Source organism: Mchenga conophoros, linkage group LG6 (assembly GCF_057382185.1).
Source record: "Mchenga conophoros isolate Kocher_MC1m ecotype Shallow Benthic linkage group LG6, M_conophoros_male_GT1.1, whole genome shotgun sequence".
In the NCBI taxonomy this organism is placed as follows: domain Eukaryota; kingdom Metazoa; phylum Chordata; class Actinopteri; order Cichliformes; family Cichlidae; genus Mchenga; species Mchenga conophoros.
In genome coordinates this window covers 28255147-28269437 of record NC_140531.1, presented here as the reverse complement: position 1 = coordinate 28269437, position 14291 = coordinate 28255147, and the positions used below count along the sequence as shown (strand labels likewise).

At 39.8% G+C, this 14291-nt stretch overlaps 1 protein-coding gene across 1 annotated transcript in view; it reads left to right on the top strand.

Moving 5' to 3' along the window:
- usp43a (ubiquitin specific peptidase 43a) overlaps positions 1-14291 on the top strand; it is a 122857-nt gene that overhangs the window by 5806 nt on the left and 102760 nt on the right. Inside the window, exon 2 of the mRNA XM_085277241.1 lies at positions 4996-5148. Coding sequence (XP_085133367.1) covers positions 4996-5148 — 153 coding nt within the window. The remainder of the gene's footprint in view (positions 1-4995; positions 5149-14291) is intronic.

Below are 14291 nucleotides of genomic sequence, written 5' to 3'. Positions count from 1 at the left end.
TTTTTAAAAGTACGACAACAAAGCCACCATATGCTGTTAGAAAGCAGCATGCATTCCCACGACTCAGTGAGTCGTATTGTATTATATTGTACCTGCACCGCTGTGGCAACAGACAATAAAGAAATGCAAGGAGGAGTCTGTGTCAGTATGACACCTTTTCCCACCAGGTTTATTATCCCTGTCATGATTTATATATTGAAACCGAATGACATAAGCCGTGGAAAAGCATCAATACTTACTGTACTGGGGTGTGACAGTGCAATAGCCAAATCATAGAAGGGAGCCTGCTTTACTTGAGTCATGGAAAGCACAGATACGTGTAAAGCACACTTTCAAAAGGGTATTTGAATTGCAGTTTCCTGCTTTAGTGACGGTGGTTTATTTTTCTATCAGCTTCAATTTACAGCCTGATCACTGTTATTTCAGTAAAAGTTCGCAAGTTAAGTTTCACTTATTCCTCAATGTGTGTAACTTAAATCATTTGGGTTGATCTGATTTGTTAACTTAAGAAGTCTAAATGCAGTTTTTCACTTTGAAAAACTGCACAGACACTAAATCACTCAGAAATGATTTTTTTCATCACATATCTTCCCCTTTCTTGTTCTTCACTGATATCTCATGCTGGGGTAGCTGTAGAAATGCAGGCTTTGTTCGTTTTTGACTCGCATTAACCTTTATTGGATGATTACAAACATATTCTAACAGAGAAATTGAAACTGGAATGAAGAGACAGGGAGGGACAGGTGCTAAGATGCTAAGAGAGAGACTCATTTGTCTGCTCGTGTTTACGGGTTAGCTGGGCTGACTGGAGCCCAGCTGTTGCTGATTAGTGGAGGGAATGTTTCTTATATGATAGAGAGAAAAGAGAAAAAAGATAATAGAAAGAACGGGCAAAGAAAAGAGGACAGAGAACTTGTGCATGTGTGCGTGCGTGTTTGTGTGATAGATGAAACAGAATGATGGGAAGGAGAGCGAGCAGTATAAGTGATAACTGCCCTGCTTCTGGTCTGTTCCAACAGCAACGGTGATCTGACAACACGAACCAGCTGAAAAATGAAACAGCAAATGGACCAGTCAGTAGTGAGAGATTCCCCCCCCCCCGTTCCAGCTACACCTGTTGTTGGGGAAGATAGGTGTATGCAGGAAAACAAAAGCATGTGCAGTTCCTCTCACGGTTCCACCTTGCAATGGTTTGTCAGTATCACTCTCTGACCGTCACTAAGGAATCCAATCAAGCCTGTTTGTCAAGCTGGATCATGATGGGGTGAGGTGGTGTAAATGGTTTTTTTTTCTTTTAGAGAGAGGGGAGGGTCATTTGTTTGATGTATGTTTATAGTAAATTCCTTCCCCGCCAGCACTCTAATCTGTCGTTTACACAGCAGGAGGATGGATGTGCGATGGGGGTAATGGTGTGAGGTGAAGGAAAGGTTGCAAGATACAAAACCGAAACAGACATCTGAGTGTGGAGTGCAGCCCTGTCTCGGCTGACCGCAGAAGGTCATGACCCCTGCTGTGCAGACTGCACAGGTTTATGGCTGTCTTTTGTCATTCTGCTATCTTTTTCCAGTGCTTTTAAATTCTTTGGTGTTTTCTTTTTTTGTTTTTTGGGGAGTGAAAAACCCCGACAGTCCTAGACTCTATAGCTTTATTCCTCTGCTATATACACAGCCAAGACTTTCTTTCAAGCAGAGTATTGGCTTTTGGTGGACTGCAGAATAACAATTGGAGCATCCAGGGGAAATTCAGCTTTTTGAAAACTTTCAACTTCCCATACTGTAAAAAAGTTTATATCTCTCTGTTCAAATCTGTTGATGATTCAACAGCACATTTAATTCATGCTCTTCAATAACAAAAGAGGATTAAACTCATTGAGAGAAACTAATCATGCTTCAAGCTATAAAGAGAACTGCTCCCTGTGCCCTCTGCACTGAGTGGCGCTCAGTCGTATGTGGATGGAGAAGATTCTTCTAGACTGATCAATAGTTCTTTCAGTAAGGTCCCTAAAGCAGGCCCTTCCACCCACCGCTCTCCTCTCCTGCACTACTTCTGATGTGTTTACTCTACAAACACTTACGATACTTCTTTAGCTGTGGACGGGTCAGATCTGAGCACTGCTGGTGTTTACAGAGGAACTTGACTTTTCAACCTACCTGCTATTCTTTTCTTTTCACCTCCACCTTGCCTCAGTTTAAACAATGCCCTTTCTTTCATTTCCCTCTTTACAAGAAATCAAATACAAGAACTGCTGCTTTCGAATACAACTTCGCCTCTTTTGTGACTCACACGTGCACACAAAGAGAAAAATGAGCGTGAGACAACAGTGCAGGCGAGGCCAGTGCACTTCCATTGCACTGAAGTCCTAACCCCTTGATTTCCACCAGCTTTCAGTGCCCAGACTGAGTCTCGTTATTGTAACCTTGGAAACTCTCCTTCCCTCTCTCGTCCTTTGCATTTTCTCCTCTCTCATTTCGCTGATAGCTTTGACAAACTGTGCTGCCTGTGTTTTTCACTTTTCCTTTCTGGGCCTTCCACAACTGTGCTGTCCTTTTGATAAAGAGACAGAAGAAGAACACTAACTGGTCTGTTGAAACTTCGCCAGCATCCTTCCCTTACTCCACCGATCCTTTTCTCCATCTATCCCACATCCCTCCATCCCCTGTCAGTGCTTTCTTATAGTGATGAAGCTCATTAGCGGGCTGTCTCTGTCAGATAGAATGGGGGGGAGGCAGGGGGCTCCCTCCTGTGTTTATATTTAGATACTGGGATACTGCAGGTATGATGTGGTGATTTTTAATGAGGTGCAGAGCAGAGCCTGGATGCTGTCAGTCACACAGAGAGAAAGAGTGACTGAGAGAAAGCAAAGTAGCCACCTGGTGTAGTGGTAATCAGTTTTGTCTGTCATTTTCTGTCCCACTCATAAATTTACTACTCCTTCCTCATAACTGAATTACAAAGACTGGACTTTTGTTTTGTTTTTTCCCAAGAAACACCTGCGATGTTGTGGATACAGTTTGTGTGAGTCTCCTTTTGAAATGCAGTGCATATAAATGTGTGAAGTTCATGAATAGCATGAAAAAAGGTGGCGCTACAGCTAACCAGCACTCCAGCTTTTAGCAAACAGCTAACCATTAAAACGCCTCATCTTACTTAAATGCTACTACAAAAAGCTAAAGACTTTCAGCTTGGATTCACTCTTCTTCCCTGCTCAAGTTACATCTATTTACTCATCAATTAAGGTCTGAAAGAAACCCATCTGCTTAGAGTCAAGGGGAACGGAGAAATACCTGTCTGGCATCAAATGGACCTCTTTGCACCAGCTGCTAGAGAAGATGAGCCCGTTGGGAGTGGCACGATCTGATATCCTCGTGTTGGTCACATTGTTGTGACGTGATACTTTTGCGACTTCAGAAAAAAATGCTGTAAATAAAATCTACTTAACTTGCGGGAAACCGCCTCTGTCCGCCGATTCAGCAATTTGAATTCTTTGCATTTCAGGATACTGCTCTTTAATAAACAATAAGCATTGTACATATTGTCCTTGCAACATTGGAATTTCATAAATGAATGAATGGCTTGGCTTGCAAAAGTATTACGTCACAACAAGCGATTGGTCACTTGCAATGTTGAACCTGGAACAACATTTATTATGATGATGTGGGAACAGCACCAACACGAGGATATCAGATGGGTGCTGCTGTTGGCACGGGAAGATACTGCTGGAATTGGGAGACAGTTGGGAGTTGAGTCTAATACAAGAGTCTAATCTAATTGCTTAGAGTTTGCATTCTGGGGTGTTATATGACACTGAGAACAGATGCCACCTTCATCTCTCTATACACACAATGTGTCCTTTGGTGTTGGTGTCTTGACACACTAGCCAAGGCAATCCATTTGTGGCACTGACATGCCATGAATTCCAAGTTAGAAGTCTGAAGAAGTGGCATTGGCAGAAGTCACAGTGTTGCCTAAGATCACTCAAGTGAAACCAGAAAGTATTACAGGCTTTGACAATGACGCTCATCAAACCACCATGCATGATTACGTCACCTGATAAAAACTGCATCAAATATGCAGAGCAAAGATGTGACGATAAAGTTAAAGAAGTTTTATTTTCCACAAACATGAAGGAATATTAGGAGTACATTTGAATGAGTGGAACTTTGTTTGTTCTTTGCTTACAAGAATTTATGTTTCTCTGTCTGTAAGATGCTGGCATTAAAAAATAGTTTTGGCCTTCGTAGTAGTTTATGATGCCTTTACTTATGTCTGTGTCTGTGAGTGAAATGTGGATCAAACAGTGCAGAATATTCCACGTATTTATCTTCAGAAACTCCTGAGCTGCTTTCAGAGTGTGAGATGAGAGATGAATGATGAGCCCTCTGCACTTCTGAATTCATTAGACCCGATTCTGCTGTCTGTGACCCAGTACCACTAAAAGCCATGTATGCCCATGCCATTATACTCCCTCTTCTGCCTTTTATACCATGTTTTTTGTTTATTACGTTCGGGAGCATGAGACATACCAAGCCTTTTTCCACCCTATTTTCATCCTGGCTTTCTGATAAGGGTTCTTTGGCTTTATATGCCCAAACAATGCTGTTCAAGGACTTGTCTGGCTTTTGAAGATATTTTTTTTGGCAATAATACATGGATAATAAAAGGAATAAAAGGCTGTCATCCCTGTATTGTACTGTTTAGTTCCAGGAAATCTCATTAAGTTTGACAATGCTTACTTAGTTTATAAAGTTCTAAAAACAATGGCTTTTATATTCTAGACAAAGGTTGGGTTGTACTACAGAGGAAAACATCTTTTTTTAATGTCTTACGGATGTTTTAGTATGACTTATCTGATCATGACAGACGGAAAAGCATTGCTGTTTTGCTGTCTCCCTCCTGAGTGTTCCAAACCAAAACTAATTTATAAATGCAAAAGTCAAAGTTTGTTAGAAATCACCTGGAAAGACAGATTAATTGTGATGTTTCTCCATCCCACAGAGCATTGTGGCCAAATATGCATCTCAGTTTCGTGGAAACTCTCAGCATGATGCCCTCGAGTTCCTCCTCTGGCTTTTAGATAGAGTTCATGAAGATGCCAATTCCAGCCCTGACAACAACAACAGCAGCACCAAGACCAAAGCCAATGCCAAGGTAAGTCTGCGTCACCGGTTTTTACTGATCCGCCTTGTCTGGTTTGAAATCATTGTTTGTTATTCAGGCCAGTTACTTCACTGTTAAAAAATAGAGTAAAAAATGTAAATACTTCAGAAACAGAAGTTTTAGTAAAATAATAACATAATCTCCTCTTGGGTCTTGGCCACTGTTTTCATTTTGTTAGTACCTTGGATCTCTTTGTGTAAAAAATGTATAAATTCAATACTAGTTATATTCAGTTATATTCATCACATTCAACTCCTTAGTTTTTATCATTACAGCCTTGATAAATTGAATAAATACATATCTGCAATGTTACGTGGTATTATAAATTATTAATATGCAAACCTGTATTTGTTTCTGAGTTTATTTAGTATTTGAGTTTTATTCAGATTTTTTTCCCAATGCTTCAAGTAACAAACAGCAGATTTTTGTATCCACTGAGCACTTGTAAAGTTCTTCAATTAAAAGAACATTTAAAGCCAATAACCACAAAAATATAGGATTAAACTGGCTCCAAGATCAGATACCTTCCTTTGGGCTGGAGCTTTATTAAAGCCAACGATCACCAACTTTCTGCTTAAGCTGGTTACCATAGCCCCAGTCACAGGTATGCTTTGCTGACTCTTGCAAGTTTGGAGTAGTGGGACAGCGCTGGATCTATTTTCATTGCTCACTCAAGTTGTTAAGATTTCTCAGACACCCCATTTCTCTGATCATTTCCAATTTTATTTTAAAAATTTGATATGACTGTTATGAGCTGTGATCAGCTTTAGTCCAAAGCTGACTCTTGGTCTCATTCGATTTCTTTTTAAACACACACAAAAGTGACAACTTTCTACAAATATACTTACACCTGACACTTCCAGGTTGCACTAAAATCCATCAAATTTGTTTTAACAGTGTGATCAAATTTAAATTGCAGAAGTGAATTTCACGAAAAACCCAAACAAACAAACAAACAAACAAACAAAGCACTGTTAAATTATGCCAGTAAATGTATTTTGGGATGCAGTCTTGTGTTAATGTGGCAGTCTTAATCATGGTTTTCATTTTATTTAAGGAACATGGGTAAGAAAACAAATATTTCTGGGGGAAATTCGTCTCTTCACCACAGACCTTAAATCTTCTCTGCTCCAAGTGGAGCTGAATCTGTGAAGGGTCAGAACGGTTTTGTTCTTTCAGCTGCAGTTGGTCTGAAATGAATCTTTGTGTGCAGTGACTGTTTTCTGAAGCTGCTGAAGTGGCAGTCATTCATTCCCACACTCTCCGTGTCCTTGTCTCTGTCTCTGATGTGGGATGCTCACCTTGCTACCGTGCATGTGGAGAATTAGAACTATCACACCAGAACTAGGTGTGATATGGTTAAAGGGAACAAATGGTAGACATGTCACATTTTATGGCAACTATAGTTTCTACTGCTACATTTTTTCTCGAGTCCCACTATTTTTTTTTTAAAAGATTATTGTTGACGGATACAAATTAACTTAATGTTAAATGTTAAAGCAGTTTGAATTTAGGTGGTTTTATTTTCTGGCTGTTTAAAAGAAAATGAGGATATTTTTGAAAGAGTTTTGGCTGCTTTAGGCTAAAAACTGGTGTTAGGGTTTAGTTGGCATGGTTAATAAAAGGGAAATGGGCTAGAAAATGCATCATGTCCATGAATGTCTTTACAAATATTTGTGTATTTTATGACACTGAATACTAAATGTGAAAACCTGCTGTGATCAGCATCCACTCTGACATCCCTCTTGTGTTTAATCACGTATGCTAAGTATCATCCTGTTTCTTCAGTTCATCTGGAGTTTGCCAACCATGCGGCCTCCGCTACAGGCCGCCAGCTGAGGACTTGGTAGTAAATGAATACTGTTACAAGCTTAACTGTTGCTGCACTGCCACCCAATGTCCAGCTCCCCCACTCTGACACCAGTGCTAATAGCGGCTGTCCTTTATGCAACATAAACAGCTTAGGACTGTAGCTCTCATTAGGCTGCCAGTGAATCATGGTATGATAAAGCCGCTTTCCTCCACTGTGGCAGTGAGGCAGAGATGAGGAAAATAACTGGCTTTTTTCACACGAGCCAGGAATTTCGATTTATTTTATTTTTACTTTACATTTAGCATCAGTTTATGGACAAGGGTTCTGTGTATAAGGAGTTTTATTTTCTTGTTTTTCTTCCCTGTTACCTAAAACTCTTTCATTTTTCTACAAACTGATTTCATTCATGCAGCACTGTTGTAATTCAAAAACCTTATATGCATGTATGGTTTTACAATATTTGATTAAGTGGAGATTGTTTGGAAGAACTGAACATTTATTAAGATACAAAATTCAGTTAAGCTATTTGGCGATTAGACTCCTATGAATCATAGCAGACTGGAATCCCAGCAGTGACAGGAATTAAAACAGGACTTCCTGGAGTCTAGACACTGGTGCTGGTGAAGATGAAGAGAGATGTTTGGGTGGCGCTCTGAGGGTCCAGGGTGAGGCAGAGATGGGTATGAGGTGGGTTGCATCAGAGTCTGAAAGGTAGAATGACAGAAGAGGACTGGGATTTTAAAGCACACAGCATGGAGGCTGATTGGCTCAGAGAAGGCTGGAAAGGAGATGATTAGACTACATAAATGATGATCAGTACTGAGTTTTGGAAAGTGGAAGGGATATAAAGGCAACCCAGGAAAGCAGTCAGAAGAATGATTATATATCTCACTTATTGAACAGAAGCATAAGCTTATTTAGTGATGAAATCTATGTTTGACAGTTGGATTAAAAAAACATAAAAAATATTCAGTGAAGACACTCTTCAACTGCCCAGACTGTGGTTTTGTTTTCTTCTTTCATTCCATTATACTCAACTGCAAAGTAGCCTTTAATCAGATAGCAATCGGCTCTTACACACACTCCCCATCTTAGCTGTTTTAAACCTGTGGCTAATCTGTTTTTATCTCCTACTTACAGATTGACTTGAGTTTAGAAAACTAAGTTAAATAACAACAAAATCCATGGTGTGAAATTCACAACAATCCTTCCTGTGCATAACCTCATAGTAAGTGTTGTTCCACTTCCTTGTGTGGGTCCAGTCACACTGAATAGTCACATAACAAACATTTGATATCAATCAAAATGCTCATTCACAACTAAGGCCGCTTTTGTGCATCCACATTTTATTTTAGTTTAAATACTTAAGATTTTTAAGGTCCACGATCTTGCAGCTGATCTTTCAACTGATTGGTCAATCAGCTAATCATTTTAACTCTGGTTTATTTCCATCCTGTATTGCACAATCCTTTTTTTTTTACAGGATATATAACATTTGTCAAACTTGCTGTCCCTCAGGTTGTTTAATGTATCAGAGGCCTGTTTGGTTAAGCTTACTTTAACAACAGCACGCATACTTAATATTTATTTTACCTCCTCTTGAGAGCAGTTCTTTACATTACAGGAGCTACACCCTCTACAAGCTGTACCTGCCTCTTTAATGAATTTTTTTGACAACCTTGTGATGTTCCACATTTTTCCTGTCTCATCTTTATTCTTGTCATCATCTGTCCTCTAGAGATGTGTTGAAGTGTTCAGGGGGAAAAAATGATTTCCTCTTAAAACATGAATATACTCAAGTTTGTTTTTCACCTATTGCTTTGCTGAAGGCCTTACACCGATTATCAGGAAAACACAAACATGTTGTATTATGTACTGGATGCAAGATGTGAAACACTGTTTCACTCATATTTTCAAGGTTTGCGATAGTTTTTGGGAAAAAACTGTGAAAACCATCGATTTCTTTATATTTTGCTGCGGAAATGGAAAATATGTCCGGTGAGTTAAAACATGCAGAAATACAGTATTCAGGGCAAATACAGAGTTTGCACAGTTCTGATGAGTTTAAATGTTCTTCATCACAGTCTGGACTCAATGCATTGTTGCTTAATACCACTTTAAAAACATTAGAATAAGGTTTGATTGGAATCAAAATATAAAACACTCAAAGATGGCTCTAGAGTTTTCCACAATATTGAATGCCTGCATGTCCACAGATTAACAAAACTATGAGCTGAAGGCCAGTCAAAATATCGCCTGAGGTTTGTTAGTGACATATTCTATGAACTGCAAATCTGTTTAATTGAATGTTCACACAGTATGGGGATAACTGGATATTTATTCATTGATTTCAGGCCTGTGTCTTTGGAGCTGCTGTGATGTCCTTGCTCTATGCTGTCTATCTTATTTTACACATTCTAGTATAGGTTTTAGATCCCCTGAGAGCCTGGTCATAATAAGCAGTTTACTGAATAGATGAATGGGTTATTGATTTATGAGACCTCCCGCTAGAGACAGCTGGTCTTTCTCAGTCTGTTTGAACAGACTCACATATACAGCGTGGCAAAACCAAGGTAAAAAGGTTAGAGCAGAAAAGTACAATACAAGTTTCAGCCCTTAAAGTTAAATAAAAGAAGTTAAAGTATTCTGACGCAGTATTGTAAAAACCAAGCTGGTTTCATAAAGCTAGAGTTTACTCCAAAAGCTATTGTTTTTTTGTTTGCTTAATATAATGGTAATGTGATATGGAGTATAAGCTTACACACAATGCAGTGCATTATATCGATAACCTTACAAATAATGGACTTGCTGTAGTGTGTAGAAGGGTCAAATGGCTTCAGAGACTTTGTTTCTGGAGCTCACCTGCTGTATAAGCGGTGTGACCAGTCCAGCAACTCTGCTCAAGTAGCATTACGTAAACATTACTGTGAACACACTGGAATGCAGCTCAGTAATGTTAATCCACCCTTCAATGGGACCTCACTAAACTTGCTTGGTTTCCTTCTCACTTCACTGGCTCCACATCAACAGCATTCCTTACCAGCTACCAGAAGACCAAAGTGAAGACGTGGTTATGTGCAGTCAAACAGTTGCTACTTGAGTATATAAAAAGAAAATCAAGAAGTGAAAAGATAAGATTAGTATAGTCTCCACTGACTCTTACACTGGCAGCCGAGAGCCTAGAGAAACGGCTTTAGCTACAAGTGTGGGCTATTTTTATTGACTCGCTGGTTGCCACTGAACATTGCTACCACTGCCTCAAAGCCATGACAGATTACATGATATTAGTGGCCTCATAAGTTGTGAATTGCAATGTTCCTTCTGCCTTCAGCAGCTCTAAATATATGGCGATTTTCTAGATTGTTGCAATACATCTGGTGAGAAAAACCAACAAACTAACAAACACTTCATATCAGGGACTAGTCTAAACTTCCCACTTGCTGAGTGCACACATAGAGCGGCGTTGCAGTTTTACCTCCGGCCTTTCCACGCATGGGATTTAGAGCAAGTGCGTTTAAAAACTCATCTGTCACAACCTATGGACAGAAGTGTGATAGAAGGTTTGCCAGTTCAACCCTGGTGCCAAAGCGCTGTCTATGCATTATTCAATTTTAAATGCCGATAGTGGTCGGCCTTTCTGCCCCAGGGGGTTGACTGTGGAGTGAGGAAGAGTAAAATCTCCCGGCCTCAGAGCAGAGTTTGAAATCGGGTCAGTGGTTGTGGTAAAGCGAGCAAGCCCTTTTATCAACAGGAACAGAAATAGTGAGTTTGATAGCTCTCCATGAGTTTTTGGCTCTAGATCTCCAGAGGGGTGGAGAGCAAATGTCAGTGAATGAATTAGTTGACAGGTAGGGCGATAGGGGGAGGTTGAGGCATCCTTGATCTGGTGTCTTCTTCAATGGTGTCAGTTATCAGGACATCGACACTCTTAGATCGCATCTGCCTCCTGCGCCTGTCAAAAATGCAAGTGTCTCTGTCTCTCACTATGGGAGACAGAGACGTGTTTCACGCTAATAAAAATGGAAATCTGAAAGAAGGGAGATATATTTGTTTGAGAAGCTGCACTTTGCTGTATAGTGATGGCTCAAAATAAAGCAGAAAATGCTCCAAGTTAACCGTGGAACTGTTCAAACAAGTCAACGCTGCTACAGAATGCTAATAATATGATGTTGACAAGAAAAATGCAAATGTTGAACATAAAAAAATCTAGTTGAAAATACTACTGTTGAGCGTCAAGGAGCTGCTAATATTTCATATCTCACATTGTAAATAGGAGCCTTTATGAAATTTTAAAAGCAGCTTTCAAGTCTCATAAAACTTAGAATCTTCCAAACCTTTTTCACTACAAACTAATCTCTCAGTAATATTAGTATCTGAGTGCCAAAGGAACGCCTGATATGGTTTTGTGACTTCAAAAACATGATTGATCATATGTCGAGAATTTACCATCTAATTATGACAAATGTTCATTAAATATTAAAAAGAATAATTGAGGATTATATGCCTGTAACATTAATGCGTTCTGCCAAGATGCTACTCATTATTAAACAAGTCAGGATTATATTTTACATGTAGCCAGCTGCTGAACTGGTGACTTTCATATTCCCACCTTGAAATTGTGTTGATTGATTCAAACTGACCAAAAGTGATACCCTAGGGTTGTAATTCCTGTTGCCTTTTGGGATAGTTGTTGCTTATGAGACCAAGCTGGATTGAATCACTTTTTGTAATTGGGGTGTTAATAGTGTGCATGAAAAATCATAGCATAGGTGGTATATTAGGATTCTCATCTTAAGTCTTGAGATCCAGAAAGTTTTTGACATTTCCACCTGACATCGACCATGAAACGTGTCACTTTTGCGTCGGCTACCTGCAAGGTTGCACTGTTAAAAGTTCTAGTTGTTACTTACTCATTGTTTGGTGTGTAGTTTAGTGCATTTGCTCAGTCAAAACATCTTGCTTGTTGATGAGAACGGTCTTTAGGTGTGACTGTTGTAAGTCTGTTGTAGGTTAGATGTTATTGATGCATCTTCAGCTTTTAATGATAACAAGTTAATAAACTGACCAATCAAAACGTGTTTTCTTGTTATGTGATGCTAGGAAAGGACAGATTTAATCTTAACAGCACCATCAATGAGACATTTTAATAATTAAATGTGAACCTGAAACCGTTCGTTGACATTTGTTTGTTAAGGTGGCCTCCGTATTTCTCTGTACCAGTTGAGTGCACAAGCTGTGTTTCTTGGCAGTATCATGGATCAGTTCACAGAAATTCTCAAACTAGCCATGAACAGGCAGAAAAAGCAGCATACTCTTTCATGGGTAGACAGTCAGCCTTCACAACAAAACAAAAAGATATGGATGCAGTAGATGTTCAATTTCACTCACAAAACCCCATGTTTGTCCCTAATCAGAATGATTTCCTATTAAAATGTTACACAATCTCTTATATTTAATAATAACTGATGGAGAGAAAGGATGACCATCAGACAGGTTCTTCTGTTGTGAAACCTTGACCCCCTCCCTCTTTACTGCCCAGCTTGCTTCTCCCCTCCTTCTCTGTGGCAGTATAACCCTTAACATAGCAAACACCGGGCCAGCCACCTGATTGTAACAGCAAGTGACATTTCCAAGATGCCACAGATTCCTCCTGACAGAGAGAGAATGCTCATTCCTGAAAGAAACATCCTGGAGTTTTATCCTGGAGTTATTATTCTTTGTGTGTGCGTGCGTGCGTGCGTGCGTGCGCGCGCGCGCGTGTGTGTGTGTGTGTGTGTGTGTGTGTGAGACAAGTATTTCTTTTTGATGCAGTTTTCAAAGAGGGTTACCGTTGGAAAAAAAAGGGGGGGTAAATGTTTGATGTTGAAAAGAACTCTCGCAGCATGTTGTTGCCGTGTTGGATCCTGTTGGCTTGTTAAGGCCTTCACAACACTGAGGCTGTACATCTGTAAGTAAGATGCAGGAACCTCTGTGTAGCAGTGTATCTGAGAGTGATGTGTTTTATCAGTGTGAAGCAGTCTGGACCGAATGGACTAGGTCAGCTAATCCCACTTTGCTATCCTACCACTCTAATAGGATTTACATGAGGGGGGGTGGAGACCTCCGGTCTTTGAAATATTTCTCCACATATCTTTTTGCCTTCTCTTTCTTGCCACGGCTTCATTCATAATTCACCTCCAATGTTCAAATGTCTTTTTAAGCCTCTTTCCTGACGTAATATCTTGATCTACTAGCTAGTGAGGGATGGATGAATGAGTAAGCCTTATCGTGCCCTGTCACCCATCCACCACCGCCCACCCTCTTCATACACTCTCTGAAACTCTAAAGAGACATAATGCAGATTTTTTGGGCTGGGCTTGTGTGGCTGTGGGTATTGAGGTGAATACCCACAGCCACAATTCCCATTTTTACTTTGGCCTGATTTCCACTGCCCGGCTCTGACAGTGCTTTGGAATTCCTTTGTATCAAGCCTGAACTGATCAATACGTCACCTATACTTTTGTGTTAGCCTTGAAATTTAAGACAACCTTCCTCTGTTTTAATTTAATTCATTGCATCATCCCTCAGAAATTCACGGAAGCAAATTGCAAGAAAGAGAATGTAAAGTGAAAGAGAATAAGAAGGAGGAACACTAGCACTATGCCCACTAGAGCTTATGAGTCGAAGTACTTTTTTTGTTTTTTTTCTTGTGAATTCAGAACTTTCGTAGTATGCATGGCTGTGGGAGAGTTCGCAGAAAGGAAACAAAGCAAGGAAGAAAAGCCTGAGGACACTATTACATATGTCCAGTGCTGAGAGTGGTAACGGAGAAGGTTGGGATTTTCTGCGAGAGTTTCAGAGTTAAGAACAGAGATGAGACCCCGCAGAGAGATAAGGTCAGAAACAATCCATATTTGAGCATTTTTCTGTTTATTTGTTTGAACACAGTGTCTTATTTTAAGCAAGTGTTCTGAAGCAGCAGGATGCCACTGTTGTAGCTGCTAGTTTTATACCACAAGGCTGCAACAGAAGTTCAGCTGATAAAGGTGATGAAAACAGTCTGGAAACAAAAACCATCAGAGCTATTTTCAAGCCACTAAGCAATGTTTTGACAATGTTCTGTAATGACACCTAACAAGCTGTTTACTTGCTGTGCAAGCGGCTTCTGTAGAGGTTTAAGGAGGGATTTTTGCTAAAAGCAGCTGTGACAGTTGACCGATTGGTAAAGGTAGAAAGAAGGGGGCCCTTAAACACTGTTCAAGAGTCTAGTTTCTTTTTTATTTGCCTATTTTTACAGCATATTTACTGTGCAATGGTGAAGAAAACTAAAGCTAACAAGAGA